The 25848-nt window shown below is 33.6% G+C and overlaps 4 protein-coding genes across 6 annotated transcripts; 1 reads left to right on the forward strand and 3 right to left on the reverse strand.

The window, feature by feature from the left end:
- Positions 1-1329: 1329 nt before the first annotated feature.
- LOC130655280 (EF-hand calcium-binding domain-containing protein 10-like) lies at positions 1330-2961 on the reverse strand. Of its 2 annotated transcripts, none has more exons than XM_057458016.1 (5): positions 2596-2961; positions 2120-2299; positions 1832-1996; positions 1618-1708; positions 1330-1462 (listed from the first exon to the last, which is right to left on the reverse strand). In XM_057458016.1, the coding sequence occupies exons 2-5, from the start codon at positions 2268-2270 to the stop codon at positions 1423-1425; spliced, it is 447 nt and encodes a 148-aa protein (XP_057313999.1). In that variant the 5' UTR covers positions 2271-2299; positions 2596-2961; the 3' UTR covers positions 1330-1422. The 2 variants fall into 2 exon arrangements, with proteins under 2 accessions (XP_057313999.1, XP_057313998.1); XM_057458015.1 differs by having other exon boundaries at positions 2531-2687.
- Positions 2962-3058: 97 nt separating this feature from the next.
- Positions 3059-13221, forward strand: LOC130655276 (FHIP family protein v1g243165-like). 2 transcript variants are annotated; one of them, XM_057458012.1, is made up of 8 exons: positions 3059-3121; positions 8604-9280; positions 9517-9675; positions 9763-9849; positions 10256-10426; positions 10567-10646; positions 10835-11615; positions 11697-13221. In XM_057458012.1, the coding sequence occupies exons 2-8, from the start codon at positions 8615-8617 to the stop codon at positions 12282-12284; spliced, it is 2532 nt and encodes an 843-aa protein (XP_057313995.1). In that variant the 5' UTR covers positions 3059-3121; positions 8604-8614; the 3' UTR covers positions 12285-13221. The 2 variants fall into 2 exon arrangements, with proteins under 2 accessions (XP_057313995.1, XP_057313994.1); XM_057458011.1 differs by having other exon boundaries at positions 3095-3191.
- Positions 13222-14071: 850 nt separating this feature from the next.
- LOC130653917 (extracellular calcium-sensing receptor-like) lies at positions 14072-15490 on the reverse strand. Its single transcript, XM_057456411.1, has one exon. The coding sequence runs from the start codon at positions 15488-15490 to the stop codon at positions 14072-14074; it is 1419 nt and encodes a 472-aa protein (XP_057312394.1).
- Positions 15491-17515: 2025 nt separating this feature from the next.
- Positions 17516-24544, reverse strand: LOC130655278 (PAN2-PAN3 deadenylation complex subunit pan3-like). The gene is made up of 14 exons (XM_057458013.1): positions 23409-24544; positions 23151-23335; positions 22631-22750; positions 21224-21272; positions 21075-21142; positions 20859-20946; positions 19854-19970; positions 19431-19725; positions 19080-19161; positions 18767-18906; positions 18526-18661; positions 18387-18451; positions 18177-18315; positions 17516-18025 (listed from the first exon to the last, which is right to left on the reverse strand). Exons 1-14 carry the CDS (start codon positions 23650-23652, stop codon positions 17888-17890), a joined length of 1866 nt encoding a protein of 621 aa, XP_057313996.1. The 5' UTR covers positions 23653-24544; the 3' UTR covers positions 17516-17887.
- Between the last annotated feature and the right edge of the window lie 1304 nt (positions 24545-25848).

Below are 25848 nucleotides of genomic sequence, written 5' to 3' on the forward strand. Positions count from 1 at the left end.
TAGAAAGCCTTTATTATCGATTTCTAGTCTAACGGTCATTGAAGGAGGACTTGTAATTAAAGCATGGTCGTATAGAAGAGTTATTGGCTAAATTTGTTAACTTTAGGAATATTTATAACCGTAGGCGTACAAAAAATAAAAAACTTCAGGTGTACACACCTTCGCAAACAGAATGGACATAATTTCGCGAATTGTCGTGATTTTAAAAAACGGAAAAATTTATTTTACCTGGCAACAATATTAATGACTTCAACTATTCATAGTAATATAAACAATGCAGAATATTTAAAAATCAAAACAATCACTCCTGGTGGTTTCGACCTTTTTGAAGTTAAAATTGCTTTACCATATTTTCTTTAATAAGAGACTCCTCGTAGAGGTCTGTTATAGAGATATAAGACTCCCTCATTACTAGCAATCTCTTTAAATTGTAGACCCATTTTAAGATTGGAAAAATCAATAGTAGGCCCGTCTAGGAAAGTATAATTTAGGCCATTGATTTGCAGTGTGATTGACTTTCAAGTAGGAGCAGGAAAATACAATTTAGCTTAGTGAAGAGCTATTCTGACGTACAATGCAATAAATTTCAAAATCATTGCGCCAATAAAATAGCATGATCCAATTTTTAACTCAAATTACGATCTTTAAGTTTTTTATTTCTTTCAGCATAATTCTCATAACTTGGCATTCTATCTTATCAAAACCGGCAGTAAGATTTCCTTGATTTTCATTAATATTGAGTAAAAATTTTTATATAGAGTAAAAGGAAAAGAGTTTGTGATGTCGATTTTTTTTATTTTATTTCCTCTCCTAAACCTCATTCTAGAAATAATAGACTTCCTCCTTCCAATTATAGCCCCCTCTCAGAGGTGTCTTCGAATGATAGAAGAGGGGTCTTATAATAGAAGAAATACGGCAATTTTACATTTGTCATCGCAGGTTGTCCACTCTTTTTCAGAAGTAAATTCTAGGACTTCTTTGACCTCTCTCCAGGAGCCATTTCGTTTAACCAAGAAAATAAAAAATTGGAAAAAAAAAAACCCGCAAACATTTCCCTAATCTGACGACTAAAAAATCGGAACCTAATCCAAAAAGATGTAGAAAAAATATTTTTGGAGTACATTTTATTTTCAAGAGTTTTAAGGGGCAGTGACTACCCTGTATCGGCACCACTTGGATCCAAACATTCCAAGTTATAATTGTTTTTTCAATTAAGTTAATTTTGCGAATTTTTGCTAGTAAGATTACGATTCGCGATGAAGAATTTGTTCGTGAAAATTTGTACGCCCGAAGTAAAACGGAAAAAACAAGGCTTAATGGACTCAACAATTAAAAAATGTCAAAATATATATTAGCGTTAACTATTTACAATAAAGTTTTAATTTTCATCAGAACTTCTGTTGTTTTTTTAAATGAAAAACACTACGCAAATGTCGCGGTAGCCTTCACAATACCTTCATTCCTAAAAAAATAATAATAATTTCTTTAAAATTTTCACACGAATATTACCACAAATAAGATATCTACCTTTTTAGGATGCCTCGAGTTCATTATTCCAAAGACAATAGATTGTATCATTTCCCTTTTGTAATGATATTGTTAATAAATAATACTTACGCTTCATGTACAAAAGTGTCTACGTCAATACAATCATTTTCGGTACCAGGAGGCTTTCTATCATAAGTTGAGACTCCTAAGTTTTCCATTCCTGTATATCTCAAATATACACCCAGTGTTAACAAACAAACAAACAAACTGCATAATCTCATGCTTTATAGCAAAACGTTTAAAAACTAAGTTAGAAAAAACATTGAATAAACTGTAACTTTACCTGACTTATATTGACTATGATTTATAAAGCCTTTATTGGCAGTATCCATCATTCCAAATATAGATTTGACATTGCTTTCATCAAATAGGGTGGGATAATTAACGCTCGTGTTTCGCGATTCTTTCAATTTTTCGATATAATCAATTATGAATGTTTTAGGGTTATCTAAATGATCACATGTAAAGAGTTAAAAACAGACTCATTGACTAATATTAAATTGAGTGCAGCTTCCCCACCCAATTTTCCAGCAAGACAAAAAAATTACAAACCTTAGGGAATTATACTCACCAGGTCTTTCATATACTAAGGCTGAGGTAATATTTTCAAGTAGTTCTAGAATCTTGTGCTTTTTAAGGTAGAATTGTGCCCGTTCTTCTCCAGCTTTTGTGGACTCGGTGAGGGTACCAGGAGAAATGTTGCGACTTTTACTGGAAGTCATTGCTGTTTAAGCTAGCTTTATGTATGTATCTAAGAAATAATAAAAATTACTTAAACCTTGTATAAATTGAGCAAGTTCATAAATGCTTAAAAAAATAGTAAACAAAGAGTCGCCATGTTTGTTGCTATCTATCCCGTAATATGGTGACATTTATACATGGACGATGTAAACGCCACAAATGCAAATAAAATATTTGATTTATAAAAAAGGTTCTTTCTAAAAAATGAATTAATGATATTGATCAAATACTAAAATTAAACCTGAATTATATGTTTTCTGAAACTAAGAGCTTCAAATTTAAAAAAAGTAATTCCGATCCCCGTACCTGTATAATATCCTACATTGCACGTAATAATCATTGGATGCAGCGATCTTTTTGAACGGTAGCCGTTATCTAAACAGGCGCCGCCTTGTCAATAACTGCTGCATTCGAGGGAAGGCGCTTTTGCACAGGGAATGTATTTCAATTTTAAAAGTTATACAGATCTGTGGTCTCCAACCAAAAGAAAGAAAAATATACAAAAACAATAAAATAAGCTTTGTCTGCGTTATAATGTATAGATAGACTGAAGAAATCAAGCAAGGGACTACTTTAGAACACAATGAAAGTTTTTCCCATTGTTAAGAGATAATTTTCACGTCTCTTGTTTTAGCGAATCGTTATTACTTTATTCTAAAAGTTTACGAAATAATATTTAGAGTTTAGTCAAAATTCGGAAAAAAATTCCCGCAAAAAATGTTAGGGACCCAATCTTTACACTTCGTAAGAAAGAAAGCGACAGGTTAAATTGCAATACAGCACCCCATATAATAAGGGCTTGATCGCTTCGGTTAACAAAAATGGCGGAATGGTAAGTAGAAAGTCTGTGGATGGATGGATAGAAGTGTACATTTTACATGGATAGCCTTGCAAATATCAAGGTATATATCCTGTCTATTAATTCCAGGAGGGCCATGGATTAGACGGGGAGTCCTAGAGTATTTAATGCTAATTTTGAGCTACACAGACTCAATTATAGGGTCCTCTTTCTGCCAAAAAAACTCCCTCCCCAGCAGCCCAACAGTGTGCCATCTCCCCCATTTACCTCACATGGCTAGGGTTAAGCTGGGGCTACTGTAACATTAACTCATTAAATTTTATTGAACATGTTTTTGCTTTGGTATTATTACATCATGAGAACATTTGTCCGAAAGCTGTATTAAGGTACAGGACACCTAACCTCTCCCATGTTCTGGTTATATTTAACTTACATGGGTGCGCACTATTCTCGCAGTATTCTCTGTGACGATGAAGATCGGACTGACTTGTGGCATGGATCCAAATGGTCTTCCGTCCTTCATTCGAGTCTCAGTGTAATAATGCACCAGCCGAGCATAAGAGTGTCAGCATGAAGGGAAGGGGTCGACTTTAATGTTCTCTTATACCTTACGTTACGAAATTCGATATCGAGTCTTGTCATAGGCTTCCTGCGCAGAAAAATCAAACAAAAAAAACCATTTTACGCTTCGTCAATCGCAAAAATTGTCAAAAACTCTTAGAAGACAAAAAAAAAACTGAAAATATAAATTTCGAGGAAATTAAGCTGCCACCAAACAGCAAAATCTACATTTCCGAAAATTTGAATCGATTTTATCAAAGACTGGGATTTGAATGCAGACAACTGAACAGAAACAAACTCATCTACAGTTACAAATATCAAAATGAAGCTTTTTTTATAAAATTTGATAAAACCGATGAAAAACACAAAAAAATTACACATGTGGATCAAATAGTTGAATGGTTTCCTGGGTTCTACCAAAATGAATTGCTCAACTACGGAAACACAGAGAGTTAGATTGTTGTCTTTATCTCACTTTTCTCTTCTTTCTGCTACACATGATTTTCCAGCCTAAAGTTCTTTGTTTGTTTAATCTTATCGGTGATATACGCTCAGGTAATTTTAACTTCAATATGGCGCAAGCTTGCTGTGCAGTCAGTATATAGCGTTTGTTTTATTTGTGAAATCGTTTGAAGCCCAAAACCTGTTCTAACTGGTAAGTTTTCACTTTCTCTTTTGTACTTTTAGACCCTGTTGTCCCTTTAAAGCTGCCAGTTTTGTTTCCCCCCTATATATAATTTTTATGCTTAGTTGTAATGTCTGCAAAAAGCTAGTTGATAAATCATGTAAAAAATCAATTTTTTGTGATATCTGTAATTCCTGGATACATTTTCAAAACTGCTCTAGACTTTCAGTATTAGAATTTGATGCCTTATCTCACAATTCTAGTAACTGGGCTTGTCCAAAATGTTTGGACAGGACATAACCATTTTTTATTCAGAACATCTGTCAAATTGTAAACCAAAACCAACCCCAAATTCTACATCCCGTATTAATGAAAATGTGAGATCCCTTCTTTCTGATCTTAATAGTATTGTTCATAGCATGGACAACGATGCTGACAGTATGAATTTTCATACAACTAGTTGTAAATACTATGAATGTGAGGACTTTAACAATCTTAATCTAAATCCAAGGTCGCTCTCAGCTTTTCATCTTAACATTGCCTCAATGGCTAAACACTTTGATGAATTTAACACCCTTTTGACCCTTTTGAGACATGAGTTCTCTTTTATGGTATTACTGAAACCCGCTTTATCAAAGGCTCACCACCAACTTTCAATTACCATATAGAAGGTTACCAGTGCTTATCCACCCCCACTGAATCCTCAGCAGGAGGGAGCTTGTTGTATATTTCTGACCAGTATAATTTCATTCCTCGTACAGACTTGGATGACATTATGTACCAATCTAAATACTTGGAATCAAGTTTTGCAGAGATGATCTTGCCTAACACAACCAACTTAATTGTCGTTAGCATTTATCGACATCCTTGTATGTCAACAAATTCCTTTAATCGTGATTTCTTAAAACCCTTGCTCAATAAAGTCAGCATTGAAAAGAAACAAATCCTTCTACTGGGGGATTTCAATAAAAATTTGTTAAAACTCAATGAAGATGCAGAACTCTCTGCCTTCATTGATATACTCGGCTCTCACCTTATACTTCCCCAGATCTTATTACCAACAAGAATAGCAGCGACTTCCAAGACATTAATTGATAATATTTTTTTCTCTGTCACTGGTCAACCATCAATCTCTGGTAACCTTATTCACATGATCTCTGATCACCTGCCTCAATTCTTTATATTACCTGACCAATTGACTAACAACTCAGAAAAAAATATTCAATACCAAAACTGGTCCAAATTTGACGAACATAATTTCATTTTAGATTACCTGGATATTGACTGGGGTGTTGAGTTTAATAGTCCTGGACCAATTGACCCAAACAGCTGTTTTGACATTTTTAATTCTAAAATTCAAAAGCTTGTTGACAGATACGTTCCCACAGGCAGGCTCACCAAAAGGCAAATCAAAACCCAACAAAAACCATGGATTACTTCTGCCATCATAAAATCCATGTCTAAACGTGATTTTTATTTTCGGAAATTCACTAAAGCCAAAGATCCAGATTCTAAATCAGAGTTCCGACAACTTTTCAAACGCTACCGAAACATGATTGTCAGCTTATGCAGACAAAGTAAAACAAACCATTATACCAATTACTTTAACCTTTTTTCAAATAACATGCACAAAATTTGGGAGGGTGTTCGTAGCATTATTTCTACGAAACCGTCGAAATCTAATATTCCTACCTCCATTCAGGTTGACAGTAAACTTGAGACAAACCAGATTGATATTGCCAATAGTTTTAATGACTTTTTTACATCCATAGCAAATTCTATTAGGAACAAAATTCCACCTACATCCAAGAGGTACTCTGACTACCTCAAAAACCCAAACCCAGACTCAATTTTCTTATCACCTGTTACCCAAGAAGAAATCATCGGGATTATTGGCAACATCTCTCCAGGAAAATCTTCTGGACCAAACAGTATTCCAATCAAAATTCTAAAATTGTTGGAAAATGATATTTCCAAACCTATATCAATTTTGATCAATCTTTCGTTTGAATCTGGTATCTTTCCTAGATCTTTAAAAACATCCAGAGTGGTGCCTGTTTACAAAAACAAAGGTTCTTCTATAGATGTGTCAAATTACAGACCAATCTCATTATTGTTAAACATTGAGAAAATCTATGAAAAGGTTATGTACAACAGAATCATAGGCTTTCTCAACAACCATGATATCCTATATCCCAAACAGTTTGGATTCAGAAAACAGCATTCAACATCACAGGCTGTGCTTACTATAGTTGAACGCATTAGACATTGCCTTGACAAAGGTGAGCTTGCCTATGGAGTGTTTGTCGACTAACAAAAAGCTTTTGATACTGTTGACCACAAAATCCTTCTATCCAAGCTAAATCACTATGGTATTCGGGGAAAAGCAAATGATTGGTTCAGGTCTTATTTAACTGGTCGTCTCCAGTATGTCTCAATCGGTGAATTCAAATCTCAACTTAAAGCCATTCTACATGGTGTGCCTCAAGGCTCTGTGCTTGGTCCGCTGCTGTTCTTGTTGTATATTAATGATCTGCATAATTGTATCAAATCGTCAGAGACCTATCATTTTGCTGACGACACTCATCTGCTGAAATTCTCAAAATCACTAGAATCCCTTTGTAGAGGGATGAATGCTGATCTTAAACGCCTTGTGTGTTGGCTTAATGCCAACAAAATATCACTGAACTCCAGCAAAACAGAGTTTCTTGTATTTAGATCCCAATCTCGTAGGCTTGAATTTTTACCTTTTTTGATTCTATGCGGTAAGCGCATTTATCCTAGCAAAAGTGTGAAATATACCTGGGTGTTCATGTTGATGAACATCTTTCCTGGAAGTATCATGTCTCATCTGTGGCTACTAAACTTAAAAGAGCCAATGGGATGTTATCTAAAATTCGTCACTATGTTCCCCTAAAATCCCTGTTAAACATTTACCATGCTATCTTTAGTTCTCACTTAAGCTATGCTTGCCAAGTATGGGGCACTCGAGACACCACAGTAGCCCACAGAATACTTACCCTCCAAAAGGCTGCCCTTAGGCTGATCACCTTCAGTGAACCAAGATCCCCATCTTTGCCTATATTTGCAGAACTTGGAATTCTTAAATTCTTCGACCTAGTTAAAGTCCTTAACATTCAATTTATCCACAAATTCCTAAACTCTAACCTCCCATCTGACACACTTACCTCACTCAAATTTGATCGAATCTCACACTTTCATGAAACTAGATGTAACACAATTGGTTTGCTTATTGAACCAACAGTTAACACATCGACGTTTGGATCTTTTTCATTCTCTAGAATCTCCACATTACAGTGGAACAATCTGCAAAGAAATTATCCTGATACTAACCTCACAAACTGTAAATTAAGCACAATCAAATCCCTAGCTACAAGTTTCTACATGAGTCAATACATCAACTAGCTTTCCTCTTCATTATTTTGTCTCATTACTTTTTTCTATTTGACTATATGGTACTGAATTTTCATTTATACTAATTATAATCAATAATGCTTTTTCATTTTAATCTTTGTAAACTTACAGTATTTACTGACATATGAAAATATTTCACATTTTTCTTGGTGGCTTTCTCCTTTGTTTAGCCTTGGCTATCGGGAAAGTCTCCTTCCTAATTGCTAATTTATTCTTTTAGTAATGTAAATTGTCATTTCTTAGGTAAATAAATGTTTACTTACTTACTTACTTATTCATTTAAATTTCACAACAAAATTACGTCGCAATTTTTTTGCCAACTACTATGCTTCAAAAACTCTACGCGGTCGCTTTTCTGAATGTAATAATTGCACGCCAAAATCATAAACTGATCGCACGCCTGTATTAGTGTAGGCGTACGTACCAACGCATGCGGGTGCAAATATTGATGACCAAGACTGGTTAGTTGTTAAATTTTATTAATATGCGTAGTTCCAGCATTGATTTATCCATTTTTCGCTAAACACGGGACTTTAAATCGGACTTCATTTCAGCTGAGTCTGCCATGTCTCAAGAGTGTCTTAATAGTCCAGCCAATAAATTATAGTGCTTATTATTTGTTGCAGCAAAAGAAATTTTTTTTGTCTAAAAAGGTTTTGACACCAAATATACATATACATTATATGGTGCGTTTGTTGAATCTTTGTTTTTTCTGTTCAAATATTTATGGGAATCACAAATGGGTTTTGTTCAGCTAGTATTGTTGTATGTTTTTGGATTGATGTATGATATCTGGAGTATCTCTGAATAGACAACCAAAAGTGTTATAGGATTGTGATTGGGGTATTCAGGTGAACTTGTATGCTAATAAAAACTAATAATATCTATTTTAAGACATATTGCAGATGGAATTAGATGCAACAAAAGAACTTGATAATCTTTGGACTGAAGCAAGTAGAATTTTACATGGAAATTCTGAAAATGGTGGAAACAAAGCAGAAGAAATTAGCAATATTATGCACAAAGTTACTGGTCTTTTAATCAGGACTAGTTTGGAAAGAAAAGATGAGGAGATATCATGTACTTTTTGTCAACGTAATAATCCATATAATAAAGTTTATAGTTGGACAGGTCAACACAGAGAATACCTGAAGCAGATGGCCTGTGAGCAGTTACGTTACTTCGAGCATATTGTCTCAGAGGCTGGGTTTTCATTTCTAACCTGCAAGGGTGTTCTTGTTCCTTTGATGTTGTTGCTTCTCTCATTGAAGCCAACTGATAAACGTAAAATACCACCAGACATTGAACTTTTATATGTTAATATTTTGTACCACATTTCTAGGAGGATTTCAAGTAATGAACAGTTTTTAAAGTTATTGGGTATGGATTTATACACTGAGGAAAGGTTTAAAATTCCACGGTTTACATTTTTTGAGTTGTTAATATTATACACACACAAAGCTGGAACTGTTGGTAGCCTTGCGCGAGATGGGATTCTATGTTGCATAAAAGCTACCTGTGTTGATGCTGGTATTAATCAATATCTATCACAAGAATCTGCTGGATGTGTTGTGAGTTGTTTTTTTTAAAAAAAGTATATGTTGTTGTTAATGAACAAAAGTTTTTCAAACCATGCATATTTCGATTTAGCAAAGTTTTGTAAGACTTCGTATGCATGTCTTCCTGTTTTCCCATTACCAGAATTAACACTAAGTTATTAGTGGAATTCATTTATTTGTAAGGAATCGTGTGATGCTACAAATAAATACAAAATAGTTAAAATTAAAAATACTATATACTTTTTTAGATCATTGCAGGAGGTTTAAGTGCAAGATATTCATCATTACCAACTACATTTGAGATCTCCTCGGAGGATTGGCATTGTATTACCAAATCAGACATCAATAACATGAAGGAGTTGCAAGCATTCTTAAATGCACTCTCATTTTGTTGTAAAGTAGCTGAGGTGAACAAATAAATCAATTGTTCTGCATACTTCTAAGACAATAATAATAATTCTGCTATTCAACAATTCTTCTTTTTTTCTGTATAGGCTGGTAGTCGTGCTATTAAGAATAGGCTTTCACTTCTCATTCATGATGGGTTTTTAAAGTCAGTGCTTGCTCCAGCATTAAATCAGGTAAGATATTAATCAGGTTATATGCTATTAGGTATTGTGCATAAAGCCTTTAATACTTGTTTCTTGTATATTGTACTATCGTTTTTCTTTCTTGACCAGTGCTGTTCAAATATATTGCATAAGGTTTTGGTATATTCTACTATGCTATAAGTAGAATAAGAAGTCGTGGTATGGAAAAAAAAGATATATTAGACCACAGAATAAGTTTTAGCTGTATAAAAGCATAATGATTATACATAGGCTCTTAGTTTTTGAATATATTACTATTTAAATTTTAGTTCGTTGAGGTATGTGAGTGTACGCAAATCTACACTTTTTCAGAAAATTTTTGTTTCGCAAAATTAAATCTACACAAAAAGATATTGTAATAGACAACAAAAAATGATAATGATTATTTCACTTCTAGTCTTCCACTGATGCACAAATTGCTGTCATGGCTTATCTGGATCTCTTTCTTCGTTCAATCACTAACGAAAGAGTGATGGAAGTTTTTTTGAGAGTGCTTTTAACAGAAGCTTATGATAACAAACCTCTCATCGATCTGTTGATTTACCACATTAACTCTGAAGCGGTTCAGGTCAGTAAATCATATTGTTGCAATTGAAAAATATATTTGCTACAAAAAAAAATACAAAAATAAATTACTTTCAGATAGATATTATGTGCATAAGAAATATTGCTTGTAAAAATTTTGAACCTAATCATGTTTATATCTAGCTGTCAATGGTAGCCATGCAGTTGTTCAAGACATTGCTTGAACTGAATTGTGAAGACATAATTTTCCACCTAATTTTCAGGTAAGAGAAAATCTAAGTTTGGTTCTATTATCGCTAAAAAAATCAACGTTTTAATCACTAGTACCGTATTTTCATTGTGGCTAATTTTTCTCATATCATTTCCACCTTCTTAAAAACTTTCACGGGTTGTTACTTTTTGTTAATCGTGTCAGAGTTTGTTTTTTTAAGATACTATTGATATGTTTTAGATACCTGTTACCATGCCACCACATCTTACCCAATCAAAAACGAACTATCAAAGAAATGGATTTTTACTGTAAAAGTGCCACCATGTTTTTATATTTGACTCCCCCGTGTTGCATCGAAACAAACAGAAATCCATTATCTGTGGAACCGGAGGAGAGCAGTCCGTTGTTGTCTCGCAGCAGTCTCTCTGCGGGAAGTCCACACAGCGAGGTTGATAGGAAGACCAGTAGTGCTAGTGTTAGTAGCAGCACATCAAAAAGTAGCAACAGTAGCACGCTGTCTGAACTTCGACCGCAAGAAATGCTCGACTTCATGGCTTATTTGTACGATGCACGCGCAATTATAACAACATGCAAGAAAGCCTGTCGTTGCTGGTCAGCAGTTTATGATGGGATGGATGTAGGTACGGATAATCCCAGACTTAGAAATGACCGATATAAATCTTTTTTATCTCCAGTTGGCACATCATCCTTGAGTTCTACGTCGTATGGAACGCCTGGTAGTTTTATAGAGCGTACGCTGTCCAACACTTCCACTGATTCCGATGTATCGTCGAGTGGGTTAGAAGTATCCCCACATCAAACGTATACGACAGATTGTTTAGGACCTTTCTTAAATGCGCTATTTGACAGAATAGAATGCATGATCGAAAACAACCTTTATGTCAATTTATTACTGACGAGTTTAGTTACGCGGTTGGCCTGTTATCCACAGCCTTTGTTACGATCTTTTTTGTTAAATGCCAACTTGGTGATACAGCCGGGAGTGAGATCTTTATCTCAGGTCAGTTACTTTTAGATTGTTAGTTAAATTTATTACAAAATAGTTACCAAGAATGCAAAATAAAGTGTTTTTTTTTTTTAGATCCTTTCTTATATTTCAACATCAGCCGATCAATTTGTTTCTCAATTAGACGACTACAAATTACTCATAATCAAAGCGCGTCAGAATCTAATTCGTCGAGAATCAAGAAGGTTTAAGCGATTAAGTCAGGAATTTTCTGCACCACTGTTGCCTAGAGACGGAAAAGAAGAAGTTTCTGCGTGTAGTATAAACCTTGATCATAGAAGTGGAGCGTCGAAATTCCAAAAAAAAGAAGTACAAGGAACGGAAGAGAAATCTATTGGCGTGGACGAACTGGTGAGTTTAACGCCCGGAAAACATAGCGCGTCGTTTACAGGTATCAACACATCACAAGTAAAAGACGGTGCAAAGCGTGCGGCCACGTTTAGTGGTCACCCAGGGCATATAGGGAAACTACATCCTGCAATGCCATGGTTTGGAGGTAAAAGTCCTTCGAGGCGACATCGAAAAATACCAAGTAAAAAGGATTTAGCGGACATGAGGAAGAAACATCCTGTGGTTATAAAGAACGCCATATATTGTGTTGTGTTGTTAGAAGAGTTTATGAAAGAGTTAGCTGCTGTATCTATCGAACAAACCTTATTATGACCGTGTTTAACTCTCTCTTAGATATTTAAAGTTAGTTATTTTTTTATTTGAAACTTGCACTCGTATTTTATTCCTCAAGAATTTTATTTGGTTGCTTCGATCAAGCGTCAGCAACGTTTGTTAAATTTTTAGGCTATTTGAGGGGCGTTTATTCGAGGAAGGCGTTTATTTCACATTTCATATTATGACTATATACAATGGCCACACATGCTAAAAATCCCATTAACAGTTATAGCTGGTCTCAAATTTTGAATAACAGTGCTAATCGCACTACTAGTGATTCTAATAGTTTATTAAGAAGGAAACTGTTTAAGTTTCAGGAAGGCGTATAAGTTTAACAAAGCATAAGGTATATCGAGTTGTCGGCCTTATGTTAGAAAAAAGCGTCGTTACTTTAGAATTAGTTTGGTATATTGAGACCATTTTAGGCTAATTCTCCTAAATATTTTTGTTAGCTTTAGTTTTTTGTACATGTCAATTTTATTCCTTAAATTTATGTAATTTTAAATTTGCTTATTTTCTTCCCTCGGACATGCACAACAAAATGTAGGAAAATGATGAATGTTCTTTCTGCTAGAGTCGACTTATACCAAAAAAAACTTCTCTCTTTTTTTTGCAAAGTCCTAATAAAAAGATTTGACAGTGTGATCTTTAGGAAAGTTCTTTATTTATACTTTTACACTGGGTGTAATTCCTCGGAAAGTATTCGAAAGCGTCTTTTTTAAGTATTATTTCTTATATATATTTATATAGTTTTTATATTTTACAGAAGCCTCTCTCACATAATTAAAAAGGAAGTGTTTCCAAATATTTCATTGGCATTATTTAAACTTGTTTTCAATCTCCATGGAAATGTTTTCTGATCGAAAAAGAATCTCTGTACACACTTGAATTGTGTATCATAAAGATCTTCAATATATGTCGTTGTTATATTTCATCTGACTTTCTCTTTCATCAAAACCTTCATTCCCAGTCCTATTTCCTACTCAAAATCCTATTACCGCAAAAATATAAAATAAGGCGAACATTTTGTCATTACCTCTGTATGCGTTACGTTCGTCATTTAAAAGAGCGGGAAATAGTTAATAATTCAGGGTTCAGATTGACCCTGGAAAACCTGGAAAAAGTACCCTTTTTGGAAAAACTCAGGGAGAACCTGGAAAACTCAGGGAACCTTTTTCTATGTCAGGAAAAACTCGGAAATTTTTTTCTCCTACATAATTGAAATTGCTAGAAGCTAAAAAAGAAAGCTTAAATGACTTAAATGAACATCTGAATTTATTTTTGTTTGTTACATTTTGTTATGTTCTATTTACAACTCTCTTACTTTCTTACTTTGTGACATATCATTTTGGAAAGTTACTACATTAAAGAAGATGATATGATTTATTATTATTATTTATAAAGTTTAAAATTCTTTCTCAGTTCGGACAACTCAAGGAAAAATAGTATTTTTGTGTATAGACTCATGGAAAAAAGGGTTTTTTTCATGATGTCTCCCAGGGAAATACATCTATATTCATTAAAATTTAAGGGAAAAATATTCTGATAAGCCACTCTGAACCCTGTATTTTACAAACTATGAAACGGAATATTTTGACAAGTGTTAAAGAATATCGACGCTGCCGACGTTAAATCAAAAACACAAAAGTAACATATTATCTGTTGATGTCCTGCACATTTAAACGTATTGTGTTTCTTGTATCTGTGATAGAGCAACAACTGGGGCGGGGAGTGGCTAAGGTGACACATCTTTGTAAATTAGGATCCACTTTTTTCAATACGTTTCAATACTGGCTGATGTTCTGCTTGAAAGCTGATGAAGTATTTCTCTCAGGTTGAAACACAATGATCCAACATTTATATCCATACATGACGAAAAGTAAAATAAAGTTTGCCACTAGCAACATGAACACATCATTTGCTACTTTCTCTTTACTACTGCTCAAGTAAAATCGCAAGGGTAAAAGTACTGCGACAGTGAGCGTACATAAAAACATAGCTAGTACTATGTATTTCGTTTCGTTAAAGTTTTCTGGTAACTTTCTCGCTCTAAAAGCTTGCATCATACACATAAGCACGAGCAGAAAGCCAAACATCATTTGAATCAGCGACTCTTCACCAGTGTTACATTCATATATGTGCTTTCTTGTCTCGATTATGTATTCGTCATTGAGACGTATAGTGTTAACAGAAAAACTGAGGACAGCAATGCAAACTTGCACACATAACATCAGCAACACCAAAGTACACTCCATTGTTTTAGACATCTGAACTTGTTTTCTCGAAACGCGTATTTGCGCTTGAAAGATAAATACAAGTTTTTGTGTTTTCATAAGAGTGATGGCCATTATGAAAGTGAGAAATATACCTATCGCAATCGGTCGCAGTATACAGAGTAATTCGGACGGTTCGATAAAATATGATAAAGGAGCTAGAAAGAAAAACATGTGTGCCATTAGTTGAAGTAATGACATGTTTTTGTTTGAAGCTCTTACGAACGGTGTGCTACTGAATCGGAGAAAGATAACAATGGTAACCGCTGTGGCACATACGCCAAGTACTGACAAAGTAATCGCGACATAAAACGCCATGTCTGCAAAAGTAAGCACGTCATTTGTGAAACTTTTGCACGGCGTACGATATTTCTTTGAACATTTCTCGCATTTCCAACTTTTTTGTGTTTTTCCTGTAAATTTAAAGACACTGTTCCAATCAACATCGCGTACTCCGTAACCAAAAGGACATGTTTTGTTACATTGCGCGATAAACGGAAGACTTTTATTATTATCGTATCCGGACCAGGGTAGGACTTCATACCATATTGTATTCGTTGGGGAATTTGATGTCATCACATTATGTTCTTTGACGTTTCCATCGTCAGTATATGAGATCAAAGTTAGTGCAACTGGTTGATAAAATGAGTTTAGATTATAATTTCTGACAGCTTCAGCATGTTTAGCAGTAATTTTGAACGAATTATTTATATCATTCTTCAGTTTTATTAGGCCTTTTAAATTACTTCGTGCAAGAGATAAAGCATTAAAAGAATATCCACTTGTGAAGGCTGTGTCATTTAGTGAACAGTTACTTAGTTGCAGAACGTACGTTAACCACGTGTTGTTGACAGTTTGTGCTTTCTTACAAGTCATGTTGGTAACATAAGACGTAAAAATCTTCGTGTTTGGATATTTCATTTTTATCATTCCTCGGATAACATCTGGATTCTTTTTGAAGGAATATTTATCAGTCCACGCACTGTTTCCTAAAATTGTTTTTCTGTATAATTTTATTTTATCAGCTTCTTTGAAAAATATTTCTGCTTCCTTTAACTCTCCAAGAAAAACAATCACTTTAGAGATGTTGTCATTTTTAATTTCATTCGTAACATTAACAGAAGACGTAGTGTTGTTCAAAACCAGAGAGTTGACACAAACTCCGCTGTTTGCTAGCTCCCATATTTGTTTCTGCATGTCAAAATATTTCTCAGTAGTAATGACGGTGACGTATGCCCAGTTGAAATGTGTTATAGTACTCTTAATGGCATCCACTGAAATGACATCTCTCGGATATACGCGTTTCAAATATGCAGTAGGCGTTGTCGATATTTTCTCCTGAAGTGAAACTTCTTCGATGTCAAAAACAGGTATCTTATTCGATGTGATGATTTTCAAAGCTTTTTCTTCAGATCGTGTAAACATTCCAATTACGCCTATAATATTTGTTTTACTCTCGTTTGTCTCGTTTTGAAACCGAAATTTTGATTGACTTAGTAATTGTTGAAAGTATTCTTTAGTAGACGTGACGTCATTGCACGTGGCATGCATAACGTAACCAAGGGTTACATACGAACTTAGCGCATTGAAATCATCGACAACGTATTTGATTGCACTAGCCCATAATACACTTTCTTCATGTAACGAATCGTTTAACCGAAATGGGAACAGACCAATAATATATACATCTCCAGCCTTCTCCATATCTGGCTGACATACACTGTGCAGAGTTCCTACTACATTCAAAACAAAAAGAAAAGCTTTCAATCTCTGCGACACTATAAACAGCTCCATGGTATCAACTTGCTTTTTTGGTAGTGTTTTGATATTATTTTTGTAATGAAACTGAAGAAAATCATCTCCTTTTTTATTTGTTAAGAAAGTGTGAAACAATTTTCTATCAAAAAGAAATGATATTTATTAGAAAATCAAACGAACAAAGAGGTGATAAATAGTTTAGTAACCAGGTTATATTTGAAGATTATGCTGAAGAATTAAATTGTGATGGCCTACCGCGACTGTTGATTTCGCCCGCCCACATTTTTAAAAAAATTCTACAAACATCTCTAATGAATAATGGTTTGTGTAACAAGCCATATGAACGAACGAATAATGAATTGGCGAAGGCAGCTCGGTTATTGAAAGAAATATGACAGGATTAAATTTGGCAAGCAATAAAATAGGAATTACATCTTAAAGTAGAATATTTATCGTATTCATTCATCTTCGAATTTCGTTCATATTAAAAGCATTCCTTCGCTCGAAATTTACTTTTTACTTTTTGAAAAAGAAATTAATGACTTTTTCTTCTTATGACATCATTTAACGAATCTTTTTATGCAATCAATTTATTTCATCAAATATGCTTGTCATTGAGGACTATTTCTTGGGTGCATTATATGACATTCTCGAACGTCCATTGAGCCCGTGCGTTTAACAGGTTAGCTTCTTGGAAATCTGAACGTTTGTTTTTAATGTCATCCGGAGTACACAAAAAGAAGACATCTAATTTGAAGTTTTATAGAACGTTTATGATATTTTTGTATTTTCATATTTGGTTTTACAAATAGTTCACGTTAAATCGAGACCTATTTATAAAAATTCGACCAAAAAAATACTATATTGATCTGTTTGTGGTGAAAATGTTAGTAAGAATTAGTTAGTTACAAAGTTCTGTGTACTATTAACGACTTGTTATGAAGCATGTAGTCATTTCTGAATTAGTACAAAAAATGAAAATTATTTATTTCCAATTTAGACTCGCATATCACATGCAAAGAGAAACTAGAGGTTGACCTTGAAATGTTATTGGGAGGTAGTGGAAAAGCCACAGATATTAATTAGTAAATATGACACGTAATAAACATTTATATACAAAGAAGTCTATATACGCAAATAATCCAGATAAAAATTCACAAATAGAATTTTATAGTTTACGTATAATACAATAATCTGTTTCGCTTGGTGAAAACTATATAACTAAATATTCCTTTCTTAGAATCAGTAAAAAAAGATGATCAAATCCCTAACATACGAACACAATTTCTATCCACCATCACATGTTCGTTTTTCTGTAAAAAAGCCTATCGCGAGTTTAGAGCACTGACGAGTGAGCGCGTAAAGGAAGAATTTCTGAAATCGATTTTTTTACTCCAAATAAATATACACGCGAATGTACATATTTTACAACACAGCTATGTTTGTGAATGCGCGTTCCATTTAATACAATAATTGTCACTGTGCGTCCTGTTTTAATAAAAACTCCCAATTCAAAAATATCGGATACCTTCTCCCTTGATCACTCCGTCGCAAGAAGACGATAACTTTTCACGACATCTCCGACGATTGAATGAGTTCAGAAAACGCTGTTTCAAGACACGCCTTTAAATCGTGATAAGATACGACAAGAATAGACTGCTCATCCTGTGAACTCAAACAGATACGTTCAGACGTACCAGCATCCAGCTAAAAAGAGTGATGAGAAATGTTGTCAAAATGATAAGCAATTGAAAATATTGCTTTTTCCTTTCCTCGTTATTCTCTACTAACGGGTACTAGCTCCTCTATAGATCACTTACAAGTGCGCGAATCATGAACGTTTATCTAATACATGTACCTTGTTTAACGTGGATACCACGTGTGCAAAATCGATCCAAGCGGAGCCAATATCAGTAACTTGATGAAACAAATAATCTCGGAAAAGTTTCAAAAGATAACGATCTCCAGTCTCCGACCATTCCACATCCATGCCATACCTAAAGACATGTACACAAATGAGCGACAAGATGATTTTCGTTGTCGACATGACAACGGTGTTTCAACTTACTCGGATCGCTCAAGTATAGTGCCCAACTTGGCTAAAATCCTTAGTAATCGTCCATTGTCGAGTTCCTAAAATATATCATACATTAAGAAGCACATGTAAAACACATATGTGAAACCAAGAAAAAACATTCGATTACAACCTTGGACAATTCATTCTCTAAAAGATCGCATCTGGATTGTGTTGAATCAAGTTGGCTGTAAAACCTAGCACCTATGACAGGCATGACTTCGTTTATGCTGTGTGGGTTCGAGGTCAATTGACTACTAATTAGATGCCTAAATTAAAAAATTAACTTTCATAGATTAACAGTGAAAAAAAACCATTGTAAAAACATAGTTAATCCTTGAGACATTCGTCTGTAGGATAAAATATTTAAATACCATATCAATGACTTTAAATCGCTTGAATAATTTTTCGCCACAAATTCCATTGACTGCTGCACGTTGTCTCTATTCACAGCTTCAATTGAATAACAGGCTAATGCGAGTATGAGTTTCCCAAGCGCAACTAGATCTTCTTGCTAGACATGAAAGAATAGAACGAAATTATAGATAAACAGATAAATAAACAAAAAAGGCGATCGGGTATTCTACCAACTAATATGCTAATTTTAGTAAAATAAAAATCATTAGCACGCAATATATTGATCAACAATACAAAATAAACATACAGTAAAAAAACAATTAAAACAACCTGGTAATGTTTGATCATTGCAGGAGTTAAGTCAGCATCAGACGTTAGCACATCCAAAATGCCAGCACAGTTCAATCTTAATCTAAAGAAGATATGTGCCAATAGTTGACAAAATAAAAACATAAACCCAACTTTGGATAAACCTTACCCATTAGATTATTAGAGTGTATTTCTCACACTAAATCATAATTAAACTCGACTCTTACGCGTAAAATTTGTTTGTCTGACTTCACGAAAGCTGAAAATTCCTGTAAAATTCCGAGCTTTTCTTCAATCACACCTAGTTTTAACCATTCTAGCAATTACTGAACACCCTTACCAAGTAGCTTTTGAGATCTAGCGTGCGCTCACCTCGAATTTCCTATCAGAAGAACTTTCGATGGATCAATTATTCGGCAGCATAAGTCTGTACTGTGAATCTGTCGAATTGCTGCCGTCAATTGGATTACGTAACTCCATATTAACCTTTCTGGCATGACTTTTTGCGTCCCCTTATGGTTTTTGTAGCCCGACATAGAGCCTTGAGATGACCACGTGTAATTGTTCGACATATCCATTGCAGGGGGACTCCGCACTCGTGGACCAGTGAAATGCCTGCTCATCAATGTTTCAGCTCCAGGATAATTCGTATAGATAAAGACAAGAGCTGATAAAAAAAAGAACATACAATGTAACCTTTCTATAACAGACATCCCATGTAGCAGTCAGCTTGTTACATTACAGCTAGCTACTTCAAGACAAACTCAGAAAACATTAAATTAAACGAAAACTTACACATATCACCGAAAGCTTTCGTCGTAAATGCTTCTTTGAGAGGAACAATATTCGAGTTACTTATTTTCTTCCATTTTTCAACACTACTCACCGCTTTTGGATTTAACAAACGAAAGCCTAAATATATAAATAAATTATTATTATTATTCATATTTACACAGGTTGACTACGTCAGAATATATACATATCTGGTATCAATGCAGGACCTGTACAAAAAAAAAAAAAAAAATAAATGAAAGTAAAAAGCTAAAAATACTATAAAAATTTTTTTTGTTTCGTTGAATAGACAAGATATATGATACAAATACGTAGCCGTCGCATTGTGCTGGGAAATCTTTTTGGAATTGTTTATGTCCTGTTTACATATTTCACAAGCCTTAAGACGAGCAATAGAAGTAAAAAAACGAAAAAAGATGACGTTAATTTTCGAGAACAAGTGCGATATCTTATTTATCATATAAATCGAGCTAAATCATTGTATTTGGCATATTTGATAGATTATGGTTCAAATTTAGTTACAGTTTATAAAGTTCTTTGTTCAACAGCGAATAAAGCTATTGCATATTTATGTATCTTTAACGACTATATTTAAGCAAAACAGAATTGAACTATGAATAAATATGTTTTATAAAAATTATATTTTATTTAAAAAAAATGTCGGAATAAATTCCTGATAAGTTCTGGTTTTATGTTACTGTGGAAAGTTTATCATTTCTTGAACATGATAGTTCAAGAAATGATAACTATCATGTTCAAGAAATGATAAACTTCCCACAGTAACATGAATACTGAACAGACAAACCGAAATAATATCTTCAAGTTCTGGTTTATCAAGAAAACAATAACTTTGGCAAAACAATCAAAAATATCAGCTTTTTGCACTGTAGGATTGAAAAAAAATGCACTCTTCTCTCAAGAGAAAATAAAAATAAGGATATATATATTTCGCGTAGATTAGTGAATCACAATGCGAGAAAAACTTAACCATTTAATAAATATTATTACCATGAATTCTTCTCATGCAGTAATGTAACCCATCTTTAATATTTATTACTCTAAAACAAGTTGACGTGTATCCAAGTAGGCGTTGACCCTAAAATATAAAACACAAAATATAAATACATAATACACATAAAATACAAGAAAGACATAGATAAATTGTTTTTTGTCTCTTAATAAAACAAAAACAAAAAAATAAAAAAAAATAGGAAAGTGTCTCACTTGAACTGGCGATTTAATATCCTCCAAAGGATACAAGCTACGATAATTTTCGATGATTTCTGGAAGTCCTATATGACAGTAATTGTGTTAATAAAATAATTAATACCTACAAAGTTTTTTCCACACACAATTTATGTTTAAGTTAATACCAGTCTCCTTCGGATCCTTTAACAATAACAATCGCTGGTTTTGTAATTCCTAGACAAAACAAGAAGATCGGTGTTTACCGAAAATTAGTGTGCATACATTGTGACGAGATTGAAAATAGTCAAGTTTGGTATAGCTTGTGCATTGAATGCTGATCATAAATACAATTGAAAGTTGTAACAAAAAGCACATTTCCATCCATTTATTGATCTGATAGTCATATGAGATGTGACTAGTGAGCTACAACCTTGGTCTGCACTGCAGTGATATTTCGTGTAACCAAAGGAAAGACCCAAGATCTGGAATAACTTATTTGTCCTGGGAGAAATATTATGTGGGAGAAATATTATGTGAGAGAAATATGTGTATTTTCTTTTAGATTCTGAAATGTATTTAGTAAATATTTGACCGTATAAAGTAGGTTTTGCATTGGTTGGATTATTCCAAGTAGAGCATGAAACTTAGGCCAGAAGCGGTGTGTTCCTGCATGAAATAAAATCGCTACATCTTTTCTGTCATCCAATTAGAGCACACAGAATGTGTCCATGTAATTGACACAAAATATTGAATAAGTTTCAATCTAATGTGTGTTCTTAACATAGTTTTCTGATCAAAAGTCTTATTTTATACACTTTGCCTTTAAACACAAATCCTATCCACTGGTCCACAAATCAATAAACTGTATGCACACACACAATGAAAATTTTGCACTTATATAGGTTTTTTTGACCATGTCAACATTTTTTACTATTAATGTATGTGTTGGTTTAATATGTACATTGTATTATTTTGTTAATTGTTTATAGGTTGGTTGATAAATTATGCAGATTTAAGCCTTAGTACAGCTTCACATTCCAAATTTCCATAATTAACCTTAGCCCTGCAACCATTTGCCTTATAAAACACTAAAAGGACCACTATACAATTTTTTTATAAGAATATAAAATTCTAAGCATGGTGATCATACTCTTATTTTCGTTACTATTGTTTTTAACCTGAAATCTCACCCTGATAATCTTATAAATCATAAGCTGGGGAAACAAAATAGGAAATATTTAATGGCATTAATTTACTTGTACCAGGCCCCTTATATATTTTTTGACCACTCTATAATTTTGGATTTGCATTTGGTATTGTACTTTCACACTTTTATTTCTCAAACATCTTTTATTCTCTTATTTTAAACTAGCAATGAATGAACTGTAACATGCAGCCTCATGGCTTTGCTGTTTTAGTGCTTAAGGTATTTAAATTTGACTGCCTGCTGACTTCCAGTAGTCACTAAATGCCAATACGAGTTGAAAAGGTTGGACCGTAAACACCACATCTTCAATCAAAGCATATGGATTTAAGAAATAAAATAGCAGAGTCATCTATAAATTACAATAAAGTATACAAAAAATTAATACTTCTCTCATTTGCTGTGCAATAAAGTATGACGTTTTGTCAGTTTTGTGACCTTGAAAGTGAAGAGGTTGAACTTTTTTTTGATGTGACATATTGCTTTGATGGTAGTCTTTTTCTGCATTCTAAATGAGACGTTGTGGTGTATCCGTGAAAAAATATAAATGGTGGCAAATTCAAAAAAGAAACAAAATGCAAAAACATTGTGAATCTTTCATCTCTTTAAAAAAATTGCAGAAAATTCTTGGTTTAACAATTAACTTAAAAAATATAATAAAAATTATGCCAATAAAAAAATTCTAAAATTTACAAGTGCAACTTTTGGTCAATTGTGAATTTATAACAGAAGCAAACGCATCTTCCTATAAGTGACTTGCTGGTCATACATTAATGGCAAGTATAGCAAGTAAAGGAAGTTTCCGGGTAATTAAATTTCACAAACTCAGCCAACTTGTTGAAAATTATAAACACTAAAGTTTAAAGATATTACGAATAAAATAATTCATAAAATTAAAAATTACAAACTTGTTGCATCAATCTCATTCTTCTAAACTGCTGTTGAAGCATTTCATTTGATTGTTCTTTGCCATTTACTGGATGACCTTTTGAAAAAAGTCTTTGTTTTGGATGCTCCATGTGTTTTGAAATGTTTGCTACTCCAGGTAAAAAAGAGGTATTTGCAGTAGAACTTGGTGTGAATGCTGAATCATCTAAACAAACAAAAAAAAAGTATGAAAATATATATTTAAAAACATTGTAAAAATTGTCAAGGTTTAAAGTTACCTTCACTGGTATTGTAATATTGGTCTTGTTTTGTTTGGTTTGGTCCATTCATATTTCCTCCTGAAACATGCTGGAACTGACAATTTTCACCATAAAAGCAATAACCATTGTTCATAAAGTAACGACACTTGACATTGGTAGATCTTGCTCCAACGTTGCGAAAATTTTGTGGGGAGGAATAGTCACTAACACTACTTTCACTAGCAAAGGCATGGTAACTGCTGTCGCTTGAGAAACTTTCCATTTTGCAAAACTTATAAGAACACCAATACACATATCAAATATAACCAAATTGCAACTAAATTTTTGGCTGATCTTCCCAATAGTTTGTAGTAGTTTCTGTCATCTGTTATTTATAAACACATTATTCTGATGAATGCCCCTGGATTTCATATCAGTGTCTAAGGAACAAGTAGGTGTTACACATAAATGGAATATAAACATCTGAACCAGATATTTATTTAGATTTCTACTTTACTCCCATTATTGAATTTGAGGCTTGTGGAGATTTTAAGGTATAATTGCTAATACTGACACTGCTTTTCAATTAAAATCATGCTACAAAAAGATCTCACTCAAACCAGTATTTCCCATCACCTGTACTTCTGGTGAACCAGACTCAACCTCAACACCTACAACTGGTTCCAATATCTCATAATAACTCTAATATGACCCAACCTCAATTCCGAAGACTTGGAATTGATTGGGCAGTATACAAACAAATTGCTGGTGTCAGCAAGGCCCATCAATTCTTAATAACGATTCCAAACAACATAACATCATCGACAATTTCTTGACTCTGACAGAGGATCAAATACTAAAGAAAATAGAAGCTATCGCAAATATGAAAGCAAATCCTACAGTTCGTAGAATGCAATTCTCCTCAGTTACTCAACATCACAAATTTTCTTAATAAGTCTATATATAATATTTATTTTCACCACAGAAATATCATGCTATGACAAGTTTAGCTAAAAATATTCTACTTTTAACATCAACCAACCAAGAATGCAAAATGTCTCCAGATGATTTTCTTCTATTTGTCATTGAATACGAATGATGTGGTGCACATCACAACACAAATGGCATATATATTATTGTATAATTTTTCAATACTAAAATAGTGCCAAGAAAAATGGTGAAGCCTGCTCGCTGGAGATGTTGCTGAGGCTTGCAAGTGCAATTAACCATTGTATTTTTGAAATTAGCTACAGTACTACTTTGCCAATCATTTGTCAAAGCTAATATTTCAGAAATTTAAAGGCTGAGGATTACCTACAAAACAGATTTGCAATCATGCCAATACAGTGGCAGGGCATACACTTTAGAATTACCCCTTCATCTTTCCACTACACAAAGCAGCTCCAGTTGGCTTTATGGATTTAATAGCTTTATTTAAAAAGCAGCAAAACTATCAAAAGGTTAGCTAAAGAGTATATATATATTTTAAAAGGTGTAAAAATTAAGTCATTTTATGTCAGGGAAGTGACCAAGTAGGGGAGCCAATTATCTGGCTAGCTAGAATTTGTTCCACAAAACAAAAGATATTTTCATAACTTAATTTATTTCGTTCAACATTTTAGCTAGTTATAGCTCTTGCCATGAACATTTTTGATTAACTAATATTGTAGTGTAAAACACAGGATTCAAACTGTGGCCTAACCGAACATCCGACATTTTATGATATGGAAGTACGATCACCAGGTTTCAAAACTGCTCTAAAACGCGCTCTTCGAAATGTAGCTAAAAAAGAAATTGACCAGAAAAGAACAAAACATAGTTTTATTCTTAACGCAAACATAAGAAGTCCATTTGATCAGAGGAGATATTAAAATAGTCCAAAAAATCTTCCTGTTTAGGGTTTGAAAGGACATGTAGAGTATATCCAGGTTCTTGTTCGTGTTCACTAGCATTTTTTTGAAATTTATGCACCAAAACATAGCAGTATTTTGATATAGCCTCGTTTTGGCGAGCACATTTTTTTAAAAAAAACATATCCCAGGGTGCCATTGCCAAACCGCGCGCTTATTGATATTTTTAGCAATTCGTAAAATTGAATTCGCGATAACTTGTTCCCCCTGTACCGTAGTGGGAGAATAGAAACGATACTAAATTTCTTCATTCCGTGTTTTGATGATCTTTTGTTCAGTTTTATTTTTCAGAAAAAATCAACAAAAAGAGAATTACCGTTGTCTTTATTGTATACCAAATTAGAGAAAAATTATATATAAGCGCCCCTAAGCGCCGATGCAAAAAAATCCCAAAATATAAAAGCGCCCAGGGCGTTTGTTCGGTAATTACGGCTCGTATTTTTTTATACTTTTTCAAGAAAATATGTGCAAAAATGTAAGTGAGTAAAAAATCAAATATTTCGCAAGAATAAATTTTCGCGATTAATATAACTTTTTTACAGGACTTAACTTTTGAAAAGTTTTCAATA

This window comes from Hydractinia symbiolongicarpus, chromosome 8 (assembly GCF_029227915.1).
Source record: "Hydractinia symbiolongicarpus strain clone_291-10 chromosome 8, HSymV2.1, whole genome shotgun sequence".
NCBI classification, from domain to species: Eukaryota; Metazoa; Cnidaria; class Hydrozoa; order Anthoathecata; family Hydractiniidae; genus Hydractinia; species Hydractinia symbiolongicarpus.

Excerpts from the sequence above, each read along its gene's own strand:
- LOC130655280 (XM_057458016.1), bottom strand. The coding sequence starts at position 2,270 with ATGACTTCCAGTAAAAGTCGCAACATTTCTCCTGGTACCCTCACCGAG. Across the intron at positions 1,997-2,119 it reads CTTAGTATATGAAAGACCTG|ATAACCCTAAAACATTCATA; the intron begins GTGAGTATAATT and ends GTGATCATTTAG. Across the intron at positions 1,709-1,831 it reads TCATAGTCAATATAAGTCAG|GAATGGAAAACTTAGGAGTC; the intron begins GTAAAGTTACAG and ends TGAGATATACAG.
- LOC130655276 (XM_057458012.1), top strand. The coding sequence starts at position 8,615 with ATGGAATTAGATGCAACAAAAGAACTTGATAATCTTTGGACTGAAGCA. Across the intron at positions 10,427-10,566 it reads TTAACTCTGAAGCGGTTCAG|CTGTCAATGGTAGCCATGCA; the intron begins GTCAGTAAATCA and ends GTTTATATCTAG. Across the intron at positions 11,616-11,696 it reads GAGTGAGATCTTTATCTCAG|ATCCTTTCTTATATTTCAAC; the intron begins GTCAGTTACTTT and ends TTTTTTTTTTAG.
- LOC130653917 (XM_057456411.1), bottom strand. The coding sequence starts at position 15,490 with ATGATAAAAATGAAATATCCAAACACGAAGATTTTTACGTCTTATGTT.
- LOC130655278 (XM_057458013.1), bottom strand. The coding sequence starts at position 23,652 with ATGGAAAGTTTCTCAAGCGACAGCAGTTACCATGCCTTTGCTAGTGAA. Across the intron at positions 19,162-19,430 it reads CTTCTGATAGGAAATTCGAG|ATTAAGATTGAACTGTGCTG; the intron begins GTGAGCGCACGC and ends TATCTTCTTTAG. Across the intron at positions 18,452-18,525 it reads TAGAGAATGAATTGTCCAAG|GAACTCGACAATGGACGATT; the intron begins GTTGTAATCGAA and ends GATATATTTTAG.